General features: G+C 45.4%; 1 protein-coding gene across 3 annotated transcripts in view; it reads left to right on the forward strand.

The window, feature by feature from the left end:
- ASPA (aspartoacylase) overlaps nucleotides 1–19,566 on the forward strand; it is a 47,426-nt gene that overhangs the window by 20,398 nt on the left and 7,462 nt on the right. Inside the window, exons 1-5 of one of the 3 annotated variants that reach the window (XM_077294220.1) lie at nucleotides 8,623–9,014; nucleotides 9,469–9,618; nucleotides 11,008–11,248; nucleotides 14,081–14,276; nucleotides 17,523–17,616. In XM_077294220.1, the coding sequence (XP_077150335.1) occupies nucleotides 11,016–11,248; nucleotides 14,081–14,276; nucleotides 17,523–17,616 (523 nt within the window). In that variant the 5' untranslated portion in view covers nucleotides 8,623–9,014; nucleotides 9,469–9,618; nucleotides 11,008–11,015. Of the gene's footprint in view, nucleotides 1–8,622; nucleotides 9,015–9,044; nucleotides 9,619–11,007; nucleotides 11,249–14,080; nucleotides 14,277–17,522; nucleotides 17,617–19,566 lie in introns of those variants that run through there. The other 2 variants (XM_077294221.1, XM_077294219.1) reach the window with 2 other exon arrangements.

The following is a 19,566-nucleotide window of genomic DNA, read 5'->3' on the forward strand; positions in this document are numbered from 1 at the left end:
GTTTTAAACAGCCCCCACAAATAATAACGGTGAGTTAAGGGGAAAACACAAACGTAGAAATGAAAACAGGTTTTTTAGCAAATGAGGCCCGCTAACACTAAATAGACAGAAGACAGCAAGGGATCTGTGCGGTCAGTATAAAATGCTATCAAAAATAATCCACGCAGAGATTACAAGAACCCCCACACCGACTCACGATGTGAGGGGCGCAACTCTGCACCCCAGAACTTCCAGCAAGCGAGAATATTACATATAAGCAAGCTGGACAGAACTCATCATATACAGAGAAACATTTTCAAGGAAATAATGAGCAAACATGAACTAGCAAGACTTAGCTTCTCAGGAGGAGACAGGTCACAAGGAAAGTCCAGAGAGATCAGAACCAGTACTGAATACAACGACAGCAGGCAAAAAGTGAAGGTCTAGGTGGAGTTAAATAGAGGCCAGACTAGCAGAAAACGAGGCAGCTGGATTCCAGCTACAGACCCGCAGTAAGCACTAAAGGCCACCAGAGGGAGCCCAAGAACAGAACTCACACAATACCACTCATGACCACAGGAGGGAGCCCGAGAACGGAATTCACAACAGTACCCCCCCCTTGAGGAGGGGTCACCGAACCCTCACCAGAGCCCCCAGGCCGATCCGGACGAGCCAGATGAAAGGCACGAACCAAATCAGCCGCATGGACATCAGAGGCGACAACCCAGGAATTATCCTCCTGACCATAGCCCTTCCACTTAACCAAGTACTGAAGCTTCCGTCTCAAAATACGAGAATCCAAGATCTTCTCCACCACATACTCCAATTCTCCCTCAACCAACACCGGAGCAGGAGGATCAAGAGAAGGAACCACAGGCACCACATACCTCCGCAATAATGACCTATGGAACACATTATGAATGGCAAACGATGCTGGGAGGTCCAAACTAAATGACACAGGGTTAAGGATTTCTAAAATCTTATAAGGACCGATGAAACGAGGCTTGAACTTAGGAGAGGAAACCTTCATAGGAACGAAACGAGAAGACAGCCATACCAAATCCCCCACAAATAATAACGGTGAGTTAAGGGGAAAACACAAACGTAGAAATGAAAACAGGTTTTTTAGCAAATGAGGCCTGCTAACACTAAATAGACAGAAGACAGCAAGGGATCTGTGCGGTCAGTATAAAATGCTATCAAAAATAATCCACGCAGAGATTACAAGAACCCCCACACCGACTCACGAAGTGATTGGCGCAACTCTGCACCCCAGAACTTCCAGCAAGCGAGAATATTACATATAAGCAAGCTGGACAGAACTCATCATATACAGAGAAACATTTTCAAGGAAATAATGAGCAAACATGAACTAGCAAGACTTAGCTTCTCAGGAGGAGACAGGTCACAAGGAAAGTCCAGAGAGATCAGAACCAGTACTGAATACAACGACAGCAGGCAAAAAGTGAAGGTCTAGGTGGAGTTAAATAGAGGCCAGACTAGCAGAAAACGAGGCAGCTGGATTCCAGCTACAGACCCGCAGTAAGCACTAAAGGCCACCAGAGGGAGCCCAAGAACAGAACTCACACAATACCACTCATGACCACAGGAGGGAGCCCGAGAACGGAATTCACAACAGGGAACACATGGCATTACCTACTAGGCTATGTGTTCCTCTCCTGAATGGGTTAAATGGTTGGAAAGTGGAGATTTGGAGTGGCTGCCCTGAAGGGTGAGGCCCGCAGAAACAGAGCTGTGGGGAGAGGGGGGTGATGAAGTGCTGTGTAGGGAATGGGGGATGATGAGGGGCTGTGTGGGGAGAAAGGGGGATGATGAGGGGCTGTGTGGGGAATGGGGGATGATGAAGAGCTGTGTGGGGAATGAGGGGCTGAGTGTGGGATTGATGAGAAGCTGTGTGGGGAATGAGGGGCTGTGTGGGGAATGGGGGATTAATGAGAGGCCATGTGGTGGATGATGAGGGCCTGTGTGGGGAATGGGGGGATGATGAGGGGCTGTGGGGAATGGGGGGCTGTGTGGGGAATGGGGGATGATGAGAGGCTGTGTGGGGTGGGGGATGATGAGGGCCTGTGTGAGGAATAAGGGAAGATGAGGGGCTGTGTGGGGGATGATGAGGGGCTATGGGGGGTGATGAGGGGCTATGGGGGTGATTAGGGGCTGTGGGGTGACAAGGAGGTGGTTGATGAGGGGCTGTGGGGAATGGGGGGATTTATTGTGTGTGGGGAGAATTGGAATGGGGATGGGGGTGTTTAATGTGTGGGGGGGAGATTTGGAGTGGGGATGGGGGATTTAATCTGTGTGGGGAGATTTGGAGTGGAGATGGGGTTATTTATTGTGTGTGGGGAGATTTGTAGTGGGGATGGGGATTTAATGTATGGGGAGATTTGAGGACACCAAATGAAGAGCAAACGGGGAGATGGGGGCATGTATGAGGAAACAGTATGGGGGAATGAGGGGCATGTATGAGAAAACAGTATGGGGGAATGGGGGCATGTATGAGGAAACATGTATGAGGGTGATGGGACGTGTGCAGACACAGTATGGGGAGTCAGGTGAGCAAGCAGTATAGAAAGGGAGGGGTAAATATATGAGAAGACAGTATGGTGAACGGGGGATGTGAGAGGAAACAGTATGAGGAGGGAGGGGAATAGTATGAGGAAACAGTATGGGGGGAGGCAAGTTATTGGGCACAGAATAGAGACTGAGTAGTGGGGGCGTAGCATGGGGAGACAGTGTAATGGTACAGCCAGGAGGGTACAGTATACCAAGGAGGGGGAGTGTGATGACAGAGTATAGCATAGAGACTAGGCCCTATAGGGGGGACACAGTGTGAGAGGACAGTGTGAAGAGGGGGGTCGGTATGGAAAGAAGAGGTCAGTGTGAAGAGCATGTACCATAAGAGGGACAGTGTGGGGGTCATATTTTGTGCAGACAATATAGTGAGGGGCAATTTTTTATTCAGGAGCATTATAATGACACTTCTGTCTTTAAGGGCATCATGTGGAGATTTTCTGCAAAAGAGCAGAGAAAATGGAAGTCTGCAGAGACGAGCTGTGGATGCAAAAACTCATCACGGGGTCTGGACAAGATGAAGAAAAGAAAAAGAACGGCTCCAGAGATGACAACATCTATAAGGTACCTGGATGTAAATATTATTTTTAATACTAACTAATTCTCATGTTTTTATTTGTTAGGAGCATTAAAGGAAATGTCCAGGTGTGTAATGAGTCTGCAGTCATTCTTTGTGACTGCAGACTTCTGAATTCACACAGTGCGCTCTGCACGCTGTCAGGATTCTCTCATGTTGGTGATTTACATACATGCGGTCACGTGCTGACTAGACATGTGTGGCCTCACTAAATGAAAAAGAACTGAGCGAGGCCGGGCACGTCTAGTCGGAATGTGGTCAGAAGTATACAAATCACATGCTTGTGCTGACATGACAGCCCACCGGCAAGGGAGCATCCTAAAAGCGTGCAGTGCATTAGTTGTGAGAATTCAGAAGCCTGCGATGTCAAGATTCAGCTCTGCAGGTTCCAGTAGTCATCACATGGACACTTCACTCAAATGCGACTTTCATACTTATGGTCCAGTGACAATGAGCTTCTCTTCCTGCTTCTCTCAGTTTTTCACTGAACATTGAGAGCAGTAGGGAGAGGAGCTTGTGGGTACATGACTAAGTGTACAAATCGCATACGTCCTGGGGGGAACCAAATTGAATTCTTGCAACGGGTGTAAGAAATCCTAGATATACCTCTGCCCTGACTCACATTGAAGAGTCCTTGATGACCCTAGGGAAGGCTAAAACTTCTCCACTCTGGATCTAGCTAGCAGGTACTAGCAGGTACCGGTGGCAGAAAAAGACAAGGCAAAAACATACTGCCATTAAACTGTTTGAATTTAACAGAATGCCATTTGATCTATCCAATGCATAGTGTACGTTCCAGTGACTGATGGAGAAGTGCCTGGGTGACCTCAACTTTGAAGCAACTCTGATATATCTGAACAATATAATTGTGTACTGCGGTACCTTTCAGGAACACCTGAGCAGACTTGGGCAGGTACTCAGGTGATTGCAGGCTCATGCCTGAAGGAAAAGCTAAAGATTAGTAAAGAAATGCCTTCTTTTCAAGAAGGAGTTCGAGTAACCTGGTCCATAAGGTCTCCTAGGATGGAGTACTGCCTTCCCAAGACAAAGTAGCTGTGATACAAAAATGACCAGCACCCAGAACCTTGCAGGAGTTTAAAGCCTTTCTTGCATTGGCAGGGTGCTATCGGCGGTTCATCAAAGACTATGCGAAAATAGCGGACCCCCTGATCAAGCTGCTAAGAGGAACAGCTGGGGTACCCAAGAATTAAAGCATATCCTGGGTACAGAAGCAGAAAGAGGCCTTCCAGTCTCTGAAAGATGCCCTGACATCCTGGCTTACACAGATTTTGATAGGCCATTCCTCTTATACACTGATGGCAGTCTCTATTGACGCAGGGCAGTCCATTCGCATATACAGGTCAGGCACAAACTGGTTATCGCCTATGCCAGTAGGTCCCTATGGGATAGGGAGCAAAACTCTCACAACTACACCTCATTCCGGGCTGGAACTCCTTACCCTGGTGTGGGCTATGACAGAGAAGTTTGCGGAATACCTGACAGGGGACAAGAGCCTTGTGTGGACTGACAACAATCTGCTGACCCATCTGGACACTGCCAAGCTGGTAGCCCTGGAACAGCGTCGGGTAGCTCATCTTGCAATATTTGACTTCTCGATCCACTACAGCTCTACCACGGAAAACAACGCCAATGGTCTGTCAAGGGTGACCACACCACCATGGGTTATACCCCGTACATGGTATAGTTTTGTAGAGCAGGCCGAGAAATTGTCAAACTAAATCTGCAACAGCCAGAGGATCTATTTGAATGTCTACCACTTCACGGGTGAAAGAATATCAGCGGCGGTGGTTCCAAAACATCCGCTGGCTAGCAGGCCAATGGTTACAAGAAAATACTTATAACTGTCAGCCTCCAATTCAGAAAGTTCCGCTCCAGCCTAGAGACCGGGTGTTGTCGTGGGAAAGATGTCCCAAGGGCAAGCTAAGTGAACGTTGGGAGATGTAACCATACAAAGTGATCAAGAGAGTGTATCCCAATGATCTGAGAACTATACACAGGTATATGTTACGGCCATTCCGGTCTGAAGATCCCAGATCTGTCCCTAGGGCGGTTCCTCCCATTCCTTCATCAAGGCTAGCTTTCCCTGACAGTGACTGTAGTGAAGACTGGTGGTCCTGAGATTGCGGAAGGTCCCCAGTCTGTGGATGCTGACGTTCCTGACACAGAACCATTGCCAATTTGCAGAGGAGAGGAACCTCAGACTCTGACTGATCTTTATGCTGAAGAGGATGGTCTTACTGTTACTGTTCCAATTGAATATAGTCAACACCTCTGGAGATCCAGTAGGCTTAATGCAGGGGTTCCACCAAATAGATACAATGTTGATCAGTTCATTTGGTCCGCCTGTATGTACTGTGGACAGTGGGCCACTGCCGTGTAAAGAGTTGCATAGAGTCCTTTATTATTCTCCCTGGACTATACAGCAAGGGTGAGCATGGCCAGCTTTAAGTGGGGAGGAATGTAGGGGGACAGCTGGATTACACTGTGACTTTAAGGGACAATTCTCCTCTCTGATTTGTGTGCACTTGGACTAGTCCTTTCTCCCCTGAAGCAGAAGCAGGAAGTGTTGGTTCGGGAGGTAAAGAGGGAGCCTTGTGCCTGTGAGAGACAAGCAGGACAATAAGTGTGTCCTAACAACAAGAGACTGTTAAATTAACTAATGGCTTCAAGGGAGACGTTGGTGAAAGGTTACAGCATGATAGAACACCAGGACTGTGTCAGAAAGAAAGAGCCGCATCGCCCAGCCAGGTAGTCCTCCCTGAGCATCTGTAACCTGAGAGAGGAAACTACTGTGGTACCAATAATCTCTCAACATTGAAAGTGGGAAGGAGACTTGCCTGGATTCAGAAGAAGAGGGATCACTTATCTTGAAGGAAGAGCTCAACACAACAAACTACATCAGGAGCCACTACATCAGGACCAAGCAGCAGCTACCTGACTTTCTTCCAAGCTCTACAGAATTGGCAGTGAGTCACTGGTGTTTAACTGTGTTAGGGTGTAGAACAGGTAAGAAGTTAGAAGAGAGTAATAAGTAGAAATTGTTTATACTGTTTGTATTGAACTTTGCATTGCCATAGCTGGAGCACAGCTTGTGTGACACATTCTAGCTAGCTCTCCTTCTAGGTATTATTGCTGTAATCATTACAATAACTGTTAGTCTTATTTTCAGGCATATAATCCTCTGTCTTTCAATAAAGCTGGTGTTTTGTTTCTGCCTCCTCGTCTGCTGTACTGTATTTCAGTCCTGCCTGGTGGTGTCGTTCAGGCACCGCTACATAACCTCAACGCCGCCCCAATCACCGCACAGTTTCTCCTCACGGCAGGCTGTGCCGATGAACTTGTTTCTGCTTGTACAGCTCTGTGTTGCTGTTGCTGTTGCTGCTGCATGAGGAATCCATCTAGTCTTAAGAGGGCTTGATCGGTCTCTGCAGGAATTTACCCTGTTGTGTCCTGCAGAGATTTGGCTCCATGTCCTATCTCATGTGAAAAGGCTCTATTTAAGGCAGCTCCTTCCTCTATCCCTTGCTTGAAAGTGGTTTCTGCTTTATTAGTGTCAGTGTTTGCAACCGCCTGTATCCAGCTTCCCATTAACGTCCTGACCTGTTTACCTATCCTGGTTGACCTCTCCACTCCTGACCTCTGTTATGCTTTCTGATCCTGTGCAGCCTGCCCCAACCCCAGACCATCTGACTTCGCTTCTGTCTCACCTCTCCATATCGCTACCCATGCCTCTGACTCTTCTGTCAGCTGCCGCAGTACCAGGGACTGCCTCAGAGTGGCACCTGGCTACTAACTGCGGCCAAGCCTAACCTCACCACCAGAGGCTCTAGTGAACACCAGGTACTCATTTAGTTGTGCCCCTCCAGGGTAAGCCCGGCCTATGGTGCAGTGAGTTCACATCCACCAGCGTTACACTGATAATGAGACTGCTGAAAACTCTTCCTCAAAGGACTGGGAGAATTTGACTTAAAATCACATTTAGTTTTTTAATACAAATTGTGAAATTAAAAGAAAGATTACCAAAAATCTTTATAAACTACATGTAACACATAAACCTAATTTAAACAATAGGTCATTTTCTGATGGGCTCCCCATCTATCATGGAAACTGGAGTCCCAAAACAGCTTGAGTAAATTAAGTGTTTCTGAGCTTGTGCATGTGTTTTTGGGACTCCTATGCTGAAAGGAAGGGGGTTTATTTAAACACCAGGTGGACCATGGGGATTCCCTGGAAGAAAGGTGGTTCCTGTTACTAATGGGCAACCCATCTCTTTTTTGGGAACTAAATCATTTGAGTCCACTCACCAAAAGAGCAGCCTCTTTGGGATCCCAAACCGATTCCTATGAAATATATTTTCACATATGAACACAGTGTATCATAGAAGGAATCTGTCAGCAGATTTTTTTCTACCTCATAAGAGAGCAGCATAATGTAGGCAAAGAGACCCTGAATCCAACGATGTATCACTTAATTTACTAGGTGCAACTGTTTTGACACAATCAAAGTTTTTAGATTTAGCATGAAGCAGAGCCATGGAAGCTAACCCCGCCCACACCAGGCTCTCTCTATAGACAGTGAGGTGCTTATCCCAGAAGGGGCAGAGTCGGCCAATTTCCTGGGTGCCTGATAGTCACTGTTAATGTTAATCACAAGGTGAAAGTAAACAACAGCACACAGCCGGATATGTGACACATGTTTCAGTTCAGCGATTTAACCCCTATCTCATTTTATTCTCAGCTTTAGGCTGCTCTCACACTAGCGTCGGTACGAGGCCGTCGCGCTGCGTCAGTCCGACGTACCGACGCATACTGTGAAAAAAATGCCCAACGTGGGCAGCGGAAGCAGTCTTACGACGCTTCCGCTGCCCCATTGCAAGGTCTGGGGAGAAGGGGGCGGAGTTTCAGCCGCGCATGCGTGGTTGAAAATGGCAGAAACGACGTGCAAAAAAATGTTGCATGTAACTTTTTTTGTGCCGACGGTCCGCCATAACACGACGCAACCGTCGCACGACGGTTGCAACGTGTGGCACTGTGTCGCTAATAAAAGTCTATGGAGAAAAAAACGCATCCTGCGGGCAACTTTGCAGGATGCGTTTTTTCTCCACAACGACGCATTGCGACGTGCAGTGCCCGATGCTAGTGTGAAAGTAGCCTTACATAGCAAAAACTTGCTGACAGATTCCCTTTAAGAAAAAATCACTGCAGCCAATACCCTGCCCACTCGCAACAGAAACCCCTCCGTTCTACAGCGAGCCAATTAAATTGCTGGGTGGGGTTTCGGCAGTATTGGCAGGGTCTCATCTGTTGAACATTAAATATGCAAATTGCGTCTGCTGAAAAAAAGAGGACTTAACTCTATAGCGCCACCTATTGGAAGTAGCGATCCTACAAGTCGCAATCAACCCTTTAACGAGTCGTGCAATACGACTTAGGATATTGTCATTTTATTCAGAGACTGTGTCTCTCCCATCAGTCAGACTAGTGAGCCGGATTCTTTGTACCAGATTGTTTGCAAACGACCCATCGCTAGTTTCTGAGAGGGTCAAAGGAGGGACTTAAGTCTCCAGAAATGTTGGGCACCTGCAACCATTGCTACGATGACCATCCATTAGCTGCTGCACATATGGTTCCTAGTATATAAGAATGGGTTCATCAGAGGTCGGTTATGTTTTCTGGTTCAGTGGTTAAGTACAAGAATCTGATCTGAGCGGTGACCTGAGACAAGTTCATGTACTGGAGCTGTGTACTCAGCAGATCAGTCTGCTGGCTCTGAGCTTGCTCATCTGCAGGGCTGTCCCAGATTGTAGGAGACTTTATGGTCTGTTCCTGTTCTCAGACTCTCCTATAAGGTAGGTGACGCTTCTTCTCTGGTGGTTTCTTGCATAGAGCGAGTGATCAGGTTAAGAATAGATTAATGAGGGATAGAACACACAGAGCTGACAAGTGGCAGCGGTTGTTAGTCACATTACTGAGCTTCCTTGCTATGTGCTTGGGGTGTAGGAAGTGAAACAAGACTTGCTTTCTTCTACTTTTCTCTCTTTGTTTTTGTGTGACAAATCAGCGGCAGGAACATAAGGCCTGAGATGTGTCGCTCGACCTCAAGAATCTTGTAGAAAATTTGACTGAGAGTAAAGTTTTACAGCTGTGTACAATCTAGCCCTGGGGTCTGTTACAGGACCCCTCCTTTGTGTGTGCACACCCAAGCGCCTGCATCTCCGGAGGACGCTCGGGTTAGGTTGTAGTGTCACTGTGTTCACTGTTCTTTGTTTTTCTTTAACCACCGTACAATATTCATTTGTGAAGAAAGTTACTGTTCAGTGGAAAAGTCGCGAAGTCCAATCGCCCCTTGAAAACTCCGGTACAAAAGGGCAAGAAAGTAACGTCAAGATAAAGCTGGGAAGCAATGAAAGAGCAGAAATAGCAGGACAAGAAGCATTTCGCGTGCTGCTGCAGGTAAGATATACGGACAATTCTACCTGTCTTTTATAAGCCGTTCACGATGATTACAGTATTATATAATTGTGATTATTATTGATGCTTTTGCATCATTTAATTATCGTCTTTGTACAATACTTCTTCATTCTTGGGCGACAAAAAGACCACTGAAAGTCGTCTGTTTTGCGGATCTGACAGTGCTAGTTTTAGACAGCGATCAGACGTCCCTATGAAAAACTTCATAGAAAACTTGCAAGATTTTCATCCATATTTTGTCCGAGGGTCCATATTTTACGTCTGTGTGATATATATATTTATACATCAATGTTTTCAAATGTTCCTGATCAAATAGTTTCCTAATTAATAATGGCAATGTACAGTATCTGTAAAATTGGATGCTGTACAGATGATCCGTATGGGATTCAATTATTTTATTTTTTTTACTTTTTTTTGTGCACCAATAGACTTATATACGCAAGCCTCATCCGATATACACAAGACAATAAGACAATTGCATGCTGCAATTTTTGTTGTTGTTGTTCATACAGACAATTGGTTTGTCTGAAAAACCTGTAATCTGAACAGCCATATTGACTTACATTGGTCGGTGTGCTATCCCATCTTTACTCAGACAGCACCCATCCGTATAAAATGATCGTTCGATCTGATGGATTAATGCTCCTGCACCCACCTAGTATACAGCTGAGCCGAGCGCACGGACCCAGTCACATCAGCAGTTTGTAGTCGTGACTGGTCTGAGAAATGCAGAACTGTGGCCTAAAAAGCAGAAGAGTGTCTGTCATGTGAGGTAGCACTCCTCCGCTGCGTTCCCAGAGCAGATCTACTCCAAAATCTTCCTCAAAAATGCTTTGAAAATTACCTATTTCTTTCCAGCCATAAATCCTCTCTACTGTTTATATAGGTTGTTTTTACTTCTTTTCCCCTAAAAATCTGCTGGAGGAGGGCGGGGGGGGGGGGGGGGGAGTCTATGACTACTTTGGAGCGAAATCAATCGTATCAAGTGGCGGGAAAAAGGATTCAGGAAAAATCGTCTTCCAAAATTCTTCACCTTCAGGAAAATAAATGCTTTTCTAAGAACGGCTCAAGAAAGGAGCATTTCCCGAAAAAATATCCCATGAAAAACTTGTCGGATTTATCCACCTTAAAAAACGCTGTGTGGGCAAAGCCTGAAGAACTCCATACACATCAGATGGAGGTTGGCCCCAACCAGCCAACCATTGGATGAGTATGCAACTAGAATGGAATTTCTCATTTAAATCTCTTGTGCTATGCTTTATCTAATATATAATGAATTGAATTGGAAGAATTAATTTATGAAAATGCATCCACACCTTCTGTTTTGGCCTCTACTGACATTTGTCTTTTTTTTTTTTTTATACATTTCAGCTGTCAACATGGCCGCAAGCAGTACTCTCAATGCCATACGCAAAGTGGCTATATTTGGGGGCACACATGGAAATGAGTTATCCGGAGTTTTACTAGTTAAACACTGGTTAAAACATGGAGGGGAAATTACCAAACCGGGTATGGAGGTGAGACCATTTATTACCAACCCAAAAGCTGTGGAGAAATGCGTTAGATATATTGACACTGACCTGAACAGAGTTTTTGACAGTGAAAGTCTTAGGTAAGAAAACTTTCTCTTGTATTTTTAATATATAGTAGAATATAAGTTGGTTTGGATGGTAGAGGAAGCAGCGACTATGCATCTCTGTACAGTCTGATTATCTCTGCGACTAAAGCCCAAGTCAGATATCCATATACAGAGTACAGACTGCGATGCATGGCCTGGCTGCAGGTCTCCTGACCCCAACTCTGTGTCATGGATGCCTATAGGGCTGTGGAATTAGGGTTAAGAGACCCAATGCCAGTCCGTGCATCGCGGTCTGTACCCGCACCGTAATGGACAGTGGTTTCAGTTTGGCCAAAATGATAATTGCTAGGTTAGTGCCAGGTGAGGTTATCAGATCTAAATGTTTTTAATCTTGAGCAATTATCTGTTTTAAGCTTAAAAACGATTCTTAAAATGTTATTGTATTACGCTGCATCTAGAATGGTCACATATGTCTTGGCTTCCTATTGCCCAGAGGATACAGTTCAAAACACTAACAATGACATACAAAGCCATTCACAACCTGACTCCTCCATACATCTGTGATATGGTCTCCCGTTACCTACCTACACGCAACCTTCGTTCCTCTCATGATCTCCTTCTCTACTCCCCTCTTATTTCTTCCTCCCACAACCGCATCCAAGACTTCTCCTATACTCAGGAACTCTCTACCCCAACACGTCAGACTCTCGCCTACCATAGAAACCTTTCAAAAAAAACCTGAAGACTCAGCTCTTCCGACAAGCCTACAGCCTGCAGTGATCCCCAGTCTACTGAACCTCCGCATGACCAGCTCTACCCCCTCCTAGTGTATCCTCACCCATCCCCTGTAGACTGTGAGCCCTCGCGGGCAGGGTCCTCTCTACTCCTGTACTTGTGTGTGCCTTATTTTACTCATGTTTATTTACTTGTCTAAATTTGCCCCCTTCACATGTAAAGCGCCATGGAATAAATGGCGCTATAAAAATGTATAATAATAATATGTCGTCCAAAGATAGCAGATTGACTGTGCTTAGCAATTTTGAGAATTCCCATGCAAATCAAGTGAGCCAGCGGTGGGGTCTGCATCTATTGAACAATGATGGTAGATCCTACAGATATGCTATAAATGTCACACATAACATAACCTTGTTAAATATATAGTAATCCCTTCTCCTATAACTTACTGATTCCCTTCTCCTATAACTTGCTGATCGTCCGACTGTTGGTACTCTCAGTGATCCTAAAAACTCAGCTCTTGAACCTGGTTCTTCAGAAACTCACCTTGAATGGAGCAGAGGTACGCATACTTGATCTTCACTCAATGCATTGTCTATTGGACTATTGAGAGAATAGTGAGGTGGTGTACTTGGCTTTATCTGTCAGTCTCATAGTCGATGAATGGAGAGGATGTCAAGCATTTGCATTCCCAAACCATTCTAGAAAGAGCTCCTCAGAACCAGGTGAAAAAGCTCCGTTCCCATCAATTACAAACTCTCCTGTTGTTATTTATACTACGTTAACTGATGTGAAAACGTTCAATAAAGCCTTTCGTCAATTCTTATCGAGAGGAAAGCTCTCCGGGATTTATCTAAGCAAGATTATGGCCTCCAAAGACCAAGAATAGGTTGGATACATAAGACACACCTAGACTTTGTTAGAGTCAGATTTTTTTCACCCCTTTAATTTAACAGGACTCCTTCACTCTCACCTTGCCTCCCTGCCTCTCACGCTTAAACATTCAATAATATTTAGGATAGCTAAAGTAATGAGGAAAAAGTTTGGCTTTTCTTTCAGAACCTCAAAATATCTTCTACTGTGGTGCAAACCCGAATTTCCTACAGGCATTAATAATATCTTCCACTTTCTCCACACAGCCCAACCTAGGTGGTTGGCTTGCACGGAATGTCTAGAAATACATAACCACCATCCCTCTCATTATTAGATGCAGCTCTTGATGTGTGGTTGTTCATCACTTTATTTTTTTTAAAGCCTGTGTCCATACGTTGCCGCCATACTTATTTTTGGATCTACTTCAGACTTTGATTAAAAAAACTGCCAAAACCTTCACGTGTAACTTTGGCTTCCATATAGGAACGGGTGAAAATGTCCTTAGTGCAACATTTAGCAGCAGGTCTTCCAGTGCTGAGGACAGAACATTTCTCTTCACTTTCTCTCAAAGTTGTTTGTGGGTTGTGCGGAGTCATCCTGTTTGATGTTCCTGGGGTCTGTTCTTGGCATGAGCTGAGTAGACTTTGTGTCATTGCCAGGAATGTTCCTGTGGGGAATTGTCCAGCACTTCTATACACTCAGGATACTAACATTCTAATGGTCAAAAGAATTGTCTCTTTGAGCTGCAGAATGAAAAGTTGTCAGTCAGTAGGATGTATCCCAGTACCTAAGCCGTGACAGGAGGAAGCATAAGATGTGTGTGACAGAAGACTAGTGACAGCATGAAGAGATGTGTCTGATTGCATGAAGGCTAAGGCCATCTACATCTGTAGGGCCACTGAGCTCAGTGTTTGGTGCAGCTCTGTAGTCACACATCAATCTAGTAGCCTGACAAGGGATGAACCAAATGATTTTCGCAACCCTCGTCCGGTGTCCAGTTTGGTTCTCTGTGGCGGTCAGACTATGGCAGTGTTCCAACCTGCCACATCAATTCTCTGCCTGGCATCATTGCCCCCTGCTGCTTACTAGGTCCTGCAATGGCCTGAATTATAGTAAGCAGTGGAGGCACTCGTGATGCCGGGCAGAGATTTAAAAAAATAAATAAATGTCACTTTTATATTGAAATTATAATGCATAAGTTCTGTGTATAGGCAGATTTATATTCGTTTTAGATGAGAAACATTTCTTATTTTGCAGCAATGACCATACAGGAAAAATACCATATGAAATTACACAAGCACAAAAAATCAATTCCTTATTCGGACCAAAAGGTAGTAAAGACGCTTATGATGTAATACTGGACCTGCACAACACCACTGCTCACATGGGAGCAACACTGATCCTGGAGAACTCACGAGATGACTTCACTATACAGATGTGTAATTACATTCAGGTAGGATAAGAGATATATCCAGGCCAGAGGTGGGCAATTAACTTATCTGTGGAATAAGAGACTGTGACTTATGTAAAGGCAGAGCCAACAGGCGGAAATTAATTCTGCTCAATATTAGTATTATTATTTTATATTAATATTGTCATTTAACATTGAGCAGAATTAAGTATGCTGACTCCACCCTATATAGAGTACAACTCCCCACATTGCCTCCTATATACCAGAGGTGTCAAACTGCATTCCTCGAGGGCCGCCAACAGGTCATGTTTTCAGGATTTCCTTGTATTGCACAGGTGATAATTTAATGACCTGCACAGAATGATTCCAGCACCTTGTGGAATGCTAAGGAAATCCTGAAAACATGACCTGTTGGCGGCCCTCGAGGAATGCAGTTTGACACCTCTGCTATATACAGTATGAGTCTACCACATGGCCCTCCTATATACATTGTAAGCCCCCACATAGTCTCCTATATACAGTATGAGCCCCCACATAGCCTTCTATATACAGTATGAGCCCACACATAGCCTCCTATTTATATACATTATGAGACCTCAAATAGCCTCCTATATATAGTATGAGCTCCCACAAAACCCTCCTATATACAGTATGAACCTCCACATAGCCTCATATATACAGTATGAGCCCCACAGCTTTCTATATGCAGTATGAGCCCCCACATAGCCTCCTATATACAGTATGAACCCCACATAACCACCTATATACAGTTTGAGCTCCCACATAGCCTCCTAAATACAGTATGAGCCCCTATAGCCTATATACAGTATGAACCCTACATAGCCCTACTCTATACAGTATGAGCCCCCACATAGCCCTCCTATATACAGTATGAGCCCCTACATAGCCCTCCTATATACAGTATGAGCCCCCACAAAGCCCTCCTATACACAGAATGAGCAACCACATAGCCTCCTATATATAACGAGTTCCCACTTAGCCTTCCATATACAGTATGAAACCTCACATAGCCCTCCTATATACAGTATGGAACCTCACATAGCCCTCCTATATACAGTGTGACACCTCACATAGCCTCCTATATATAGTATGACACCTTACATAGCCTCCTATATACAGTGTGACACCTCACATAGCCCTCCTATATACTGTATGGAACCTCACATAGCCTCCTATACATAGTATGACACCTCACATAGCCCTCCTATATACAATATAAACCCGCACATAGCCTCCTATATACAGTATAAGCCCGCACATAGCCTCCTATATACAGTATGTTGACACACATCTCACACACACTAAAACACATAAAAAATAAGACACATACTTACCTTGCTCCCATTCACCAGTCACACTGCTCCAGTCTTTTCTGTGTGCAATGATGCTCCGCATAGCAGTTGCGTTGTAGTGACATCATCATTATTATTATTATTATTATTATTAATTTATATAGCACCATTGATTCCATGGTGCTGTACATGAGAAGGGGTTACATACAAGTTACAGATATCACTTACAGTAAACAAACTAACAATGACAGACTGATACAGAGGGGCGAGGACCCTGCCCTTGCGGGCTTACATTCTGCAGGATTATGGGGAAGGAGACAGTAGGTTGGGGGTTGCAGGAGCTCCAGTGTTGGTGAGGCGGTAGCTTCGGTAGTGATGAGGTGGCAACGGGGTCAGTGCAGGCTGTAGGCTTTCCTGAAGAGATGAGTTTTCAGGTTCCGTCTGAAGGATCCGAGTGTGGTTGATAGTCGGACGTGTTAGGGCAGAGAGTTCCAGAGGATGGGGGATATTCAGGAGAAGTCTTGGAGGTGGTTGGGTGAGGAGCGGATAAGTGTGGAGGAGAGAAGGAGGTCTTGGGAGGACCGGAGATTACGTGAGGGAAGATATCGGGAGATTAGTTCAGAGATATATGGAGGAGACAGGTTATGGATGGCTTTGTAGGTCAGTATTAGTAATTTGAACTGGATACGCTGAGGGAATGGGAGCCAGTGAAGAGATTTGCAGAGGGGGGAAGCGGAGGAGTAGCGAGGAGAGAGATGGATTAGTCGGGCAGCAGAGTTAAGGATGTACTGGAGAGGTGCAAGGGTGTTAGCAGGGAGGCCACAGAAAAGGATGTTGCAGTAGTCAAGGCGGGAGATGATGAGGGCATGCACAAGCATTTTAGTAGATTGAAGGTTGAGGAAAGGACGGATTCTGGAGATATTTTTGAGCTGGAGGCGACAGGAGGTGGAAAGAGCTTGGATGTGCGGTTTGTAGGACAGGGCAGAGTCGAAGGTTACTCCGAGGCAGCGGACTTCTGGTACGGGGGAAAGCATGATGTCATTGATTGCGATAGATAGGTAAGGAAGATCTGTGGGATGGAGGAAAGATGAGTTCAGATTTGTCCACATTGAGTTTGAGGAAGCGAGAGGAGAAGAAGGAGGATATGGCTGATAGGCACTCTGGGATTCTGGACAGCAGAGCGGTGACGTCTGGGCCAGAGAGGTAGATCTGAGTGTCATCAGCATAGAGGTGGTACTGGAATCCATGGGACTTTATGAGTTGTCCCAAGCCAAGTGTATAGATTGAGAAGAGTAGGGGTCCTAGAACAGAGCCTTGGGGGACTCCAACAGAGAGAGGGTGGGATGAGGAGGTAGTGTGGGAGTGGGAGACGCTGAATGTGCGGTTGGAAAGGTACGAGGCGATCCAGGATAGGGCGAGGTATTTGATGCCAAAGGAGGAGAGGATCTGTAGTAAGAGGCAGTGGTCAACTGTGTCGAAAGCAGAGGACAGGTCTAGAAGGAGGAGTACAGAGTATTGTCCGGTAGCTTTGGCGGTAAGTAGGTCGTTAGTGATTTTGGAACCTCACATAGCCTCCTATACATAGTATGACACATCACATTACATTGATTTCACTGACACAAAGGAGACATTTTCTATCATGACTATGTCAAAGCTAATACATATCCATGCAGGGTGGACATCTTGGACCTCAATATTTCCTATAAGACAATATAAAAACGTGACAAAAAATGAGCACAAATGCAATAATGAATTGGGCCCTTGTTTTCCGCCATCTCCGTTCTGTCCCATACATCTCCACTAATGGGTACAGAGCCGTGATTTTTAAATGACTGGGAGTTTCATTGGCATAGAGAGGGCAGGACGGGGTTCATTCACGGGAGATTTTTGTTTTAGTCAGTTTGCCATATTAGCTACATCTGTGTAATATACCGTAATTTTATTTGCCTTTTTTTTTTTTTCTTCTATACTACAGAAGTCCATGGCTCCTGAACACTGTCCTGTGTTATTAATTGAACACCCTGGAGTCAAATATACAACAACTCGCTCTATAGCAAAGCACTCTATAGGTGAGTGATCCTGGACTCTCCTCAAGTACATGATTCGGGGGGGGGGGGGGGAATTTTTTTTTTTTAACTTAAAATGCATATATTGTGGACTAAAATGTCTTTTTGCATTACCAATTATGCACGGTTTACCTTGTATCACCTCTGTGTTGCACTGTCTATTATTGGCTGTGGAATCAGCTAATTCCGATAGGGAGTTTGTCTTTTACTGAGGTTCTGTCAGCAGATCTGTGGTCATGTGAAGGTTCAGCATAGCTTTATTGTGGTCACTAATCAGCACAGAGGAGCTCTGCAAAAACCATATAAAGGCTTTACAAAATGAGCTGACTGATGGATTCTTTGCATCGCCTACAGAATGAGTTAACTAAGAATCTCAGTGAGCTCAATCTGATGGGATGTTTGTAAAAATGTTATTTACGGTATGTTTTTATAGAATTCATCAGTGCTGACTCATGGCCACATCAAAGTACTGCTGAACTTCTTATCAAATCTATGATTGCTTGAAAAGAGCTCATTAAGGCTCATTCAGACGTCCATGCATGGACCAGTAATACACGGACTGGCCGCGGGTCTCTCTATCAGATCATGACAGGTTCATGTATTTCTATGAGGCTGCCACGCTCGGGTCGGAAGACCCGCAACCAGTCCGTGCATTGTGGTCCAAGATCCAGGGACATATGGATGAATTCTAAACCACAGATAAGGCTACTTTCACACTAGCATCGTGCACTGCACGTCGCTATGCGTCATTTTGGAGAAAAAACGCATCCTGCAAAAGTGCTTGCAGGATGCGTTTTTTTCTCCATAGACTTTTATTAACGACGCAGTGCGACGCATTGCCACACGTCGCAACCGTCGTGCGACGGTTGCGTCGTGTTGCGTCGGACCGTCGCCACCAAAAAACGTTGCTTGTAACGTTTTTTGGTGCGTCGTTCCCGTCTTTTCCGACCGCGCATGCGCGGCCGGAACTCCGCCCCCGCCTCCCCGCACGTCACAATGGGGCAGCGGATGCGTTGAAAAACAGCATCCGCTGCCTCCGTTGTGCGGCGCTTCCACAGCTAGCGTCGGTGCGCCGCCACGTCGCATAGTGACGTGCAGCGCACGACGCTAGTGTGAAAGTAGCCTAAGGCCGGCGTCACACTAGCGAGTTTTACAGACGTAAGAGCGCAGAAAATACGTCCGTAAAACTCGCCAAACAAACGGCACAATTATTCTCAATGGGGCTGCTCCTATCAGCCGTATATTACGGTTCAGTATTATACGGCTTTCTACGGCCGTACAAAATCGCAGCATGCTGCGTTTGTCAGCATATTGCGCAAAAAAACGCCAATGAAAGTCTATAGGGGCGAGAAAAATACGGATTCCACACGGACCAGCAGTGTGACTTGCGAGAAATACGCAGCGGTGTTAGTGAAAAGCCGGTAATTCAATTGCCGGCTTTTCATTTCTCCTTCCCAAACCCGACAGGATATGAGACATGGTTTACATACAGTAAACCATCTCATATCCCCTTTTTTTTTTTTGCATATTCCACACTACTAATGTTAGTAGTGTGTATGTGCAAAATTTGGGCGCTGTAGCTGCTAAAATAAAGGGTTAAATCGCGGAAAAAATTGGCGTGGGCTCCCGCGCAATTTTCTCCGCCAGAGCGGTAAAGCCAGTGACTGACAGCAGATATTAATAGCCAGGAGAGGGTCCATGGTTATTGGCCCCCCCCGTGGCTAAAAACATCTGCCCCCAGCCACCCCAGAAAAGGCACATCTGGAAGATGCGCCTATTCTGGCACTTGGCCACTCTCTTCCCACTCCCGTGTAGCGGTGGGATATGGGGTAATGAAGGGTTAATGCCACCTTGCTATTGTAAGGTGACATTAAGCTAGATTAATAATGGAGAGGCATCAATTATGACACCTATCCATTATTAATCCAATTGTCTGAAAGGGTTAAAAAACAC

The sequence above is a fragment of the Ranitomeya variabilis genome, chromosome 3 (genome assembly GCF_051348905.1).
Source record: "Ranitomeya variabilis isolate aRanVar5 chromosome 3, aRanVar5.hap1, whole genome shotgun sequence".
In the NCBI taxonomy this organism is placed as follows: domain Eukaryota; kingdom Metazoa; phylum Chordata; class Amphibia; order Anura; family Dendrobatidae; genus Ranitomeya; species Ranitomeya variabilis.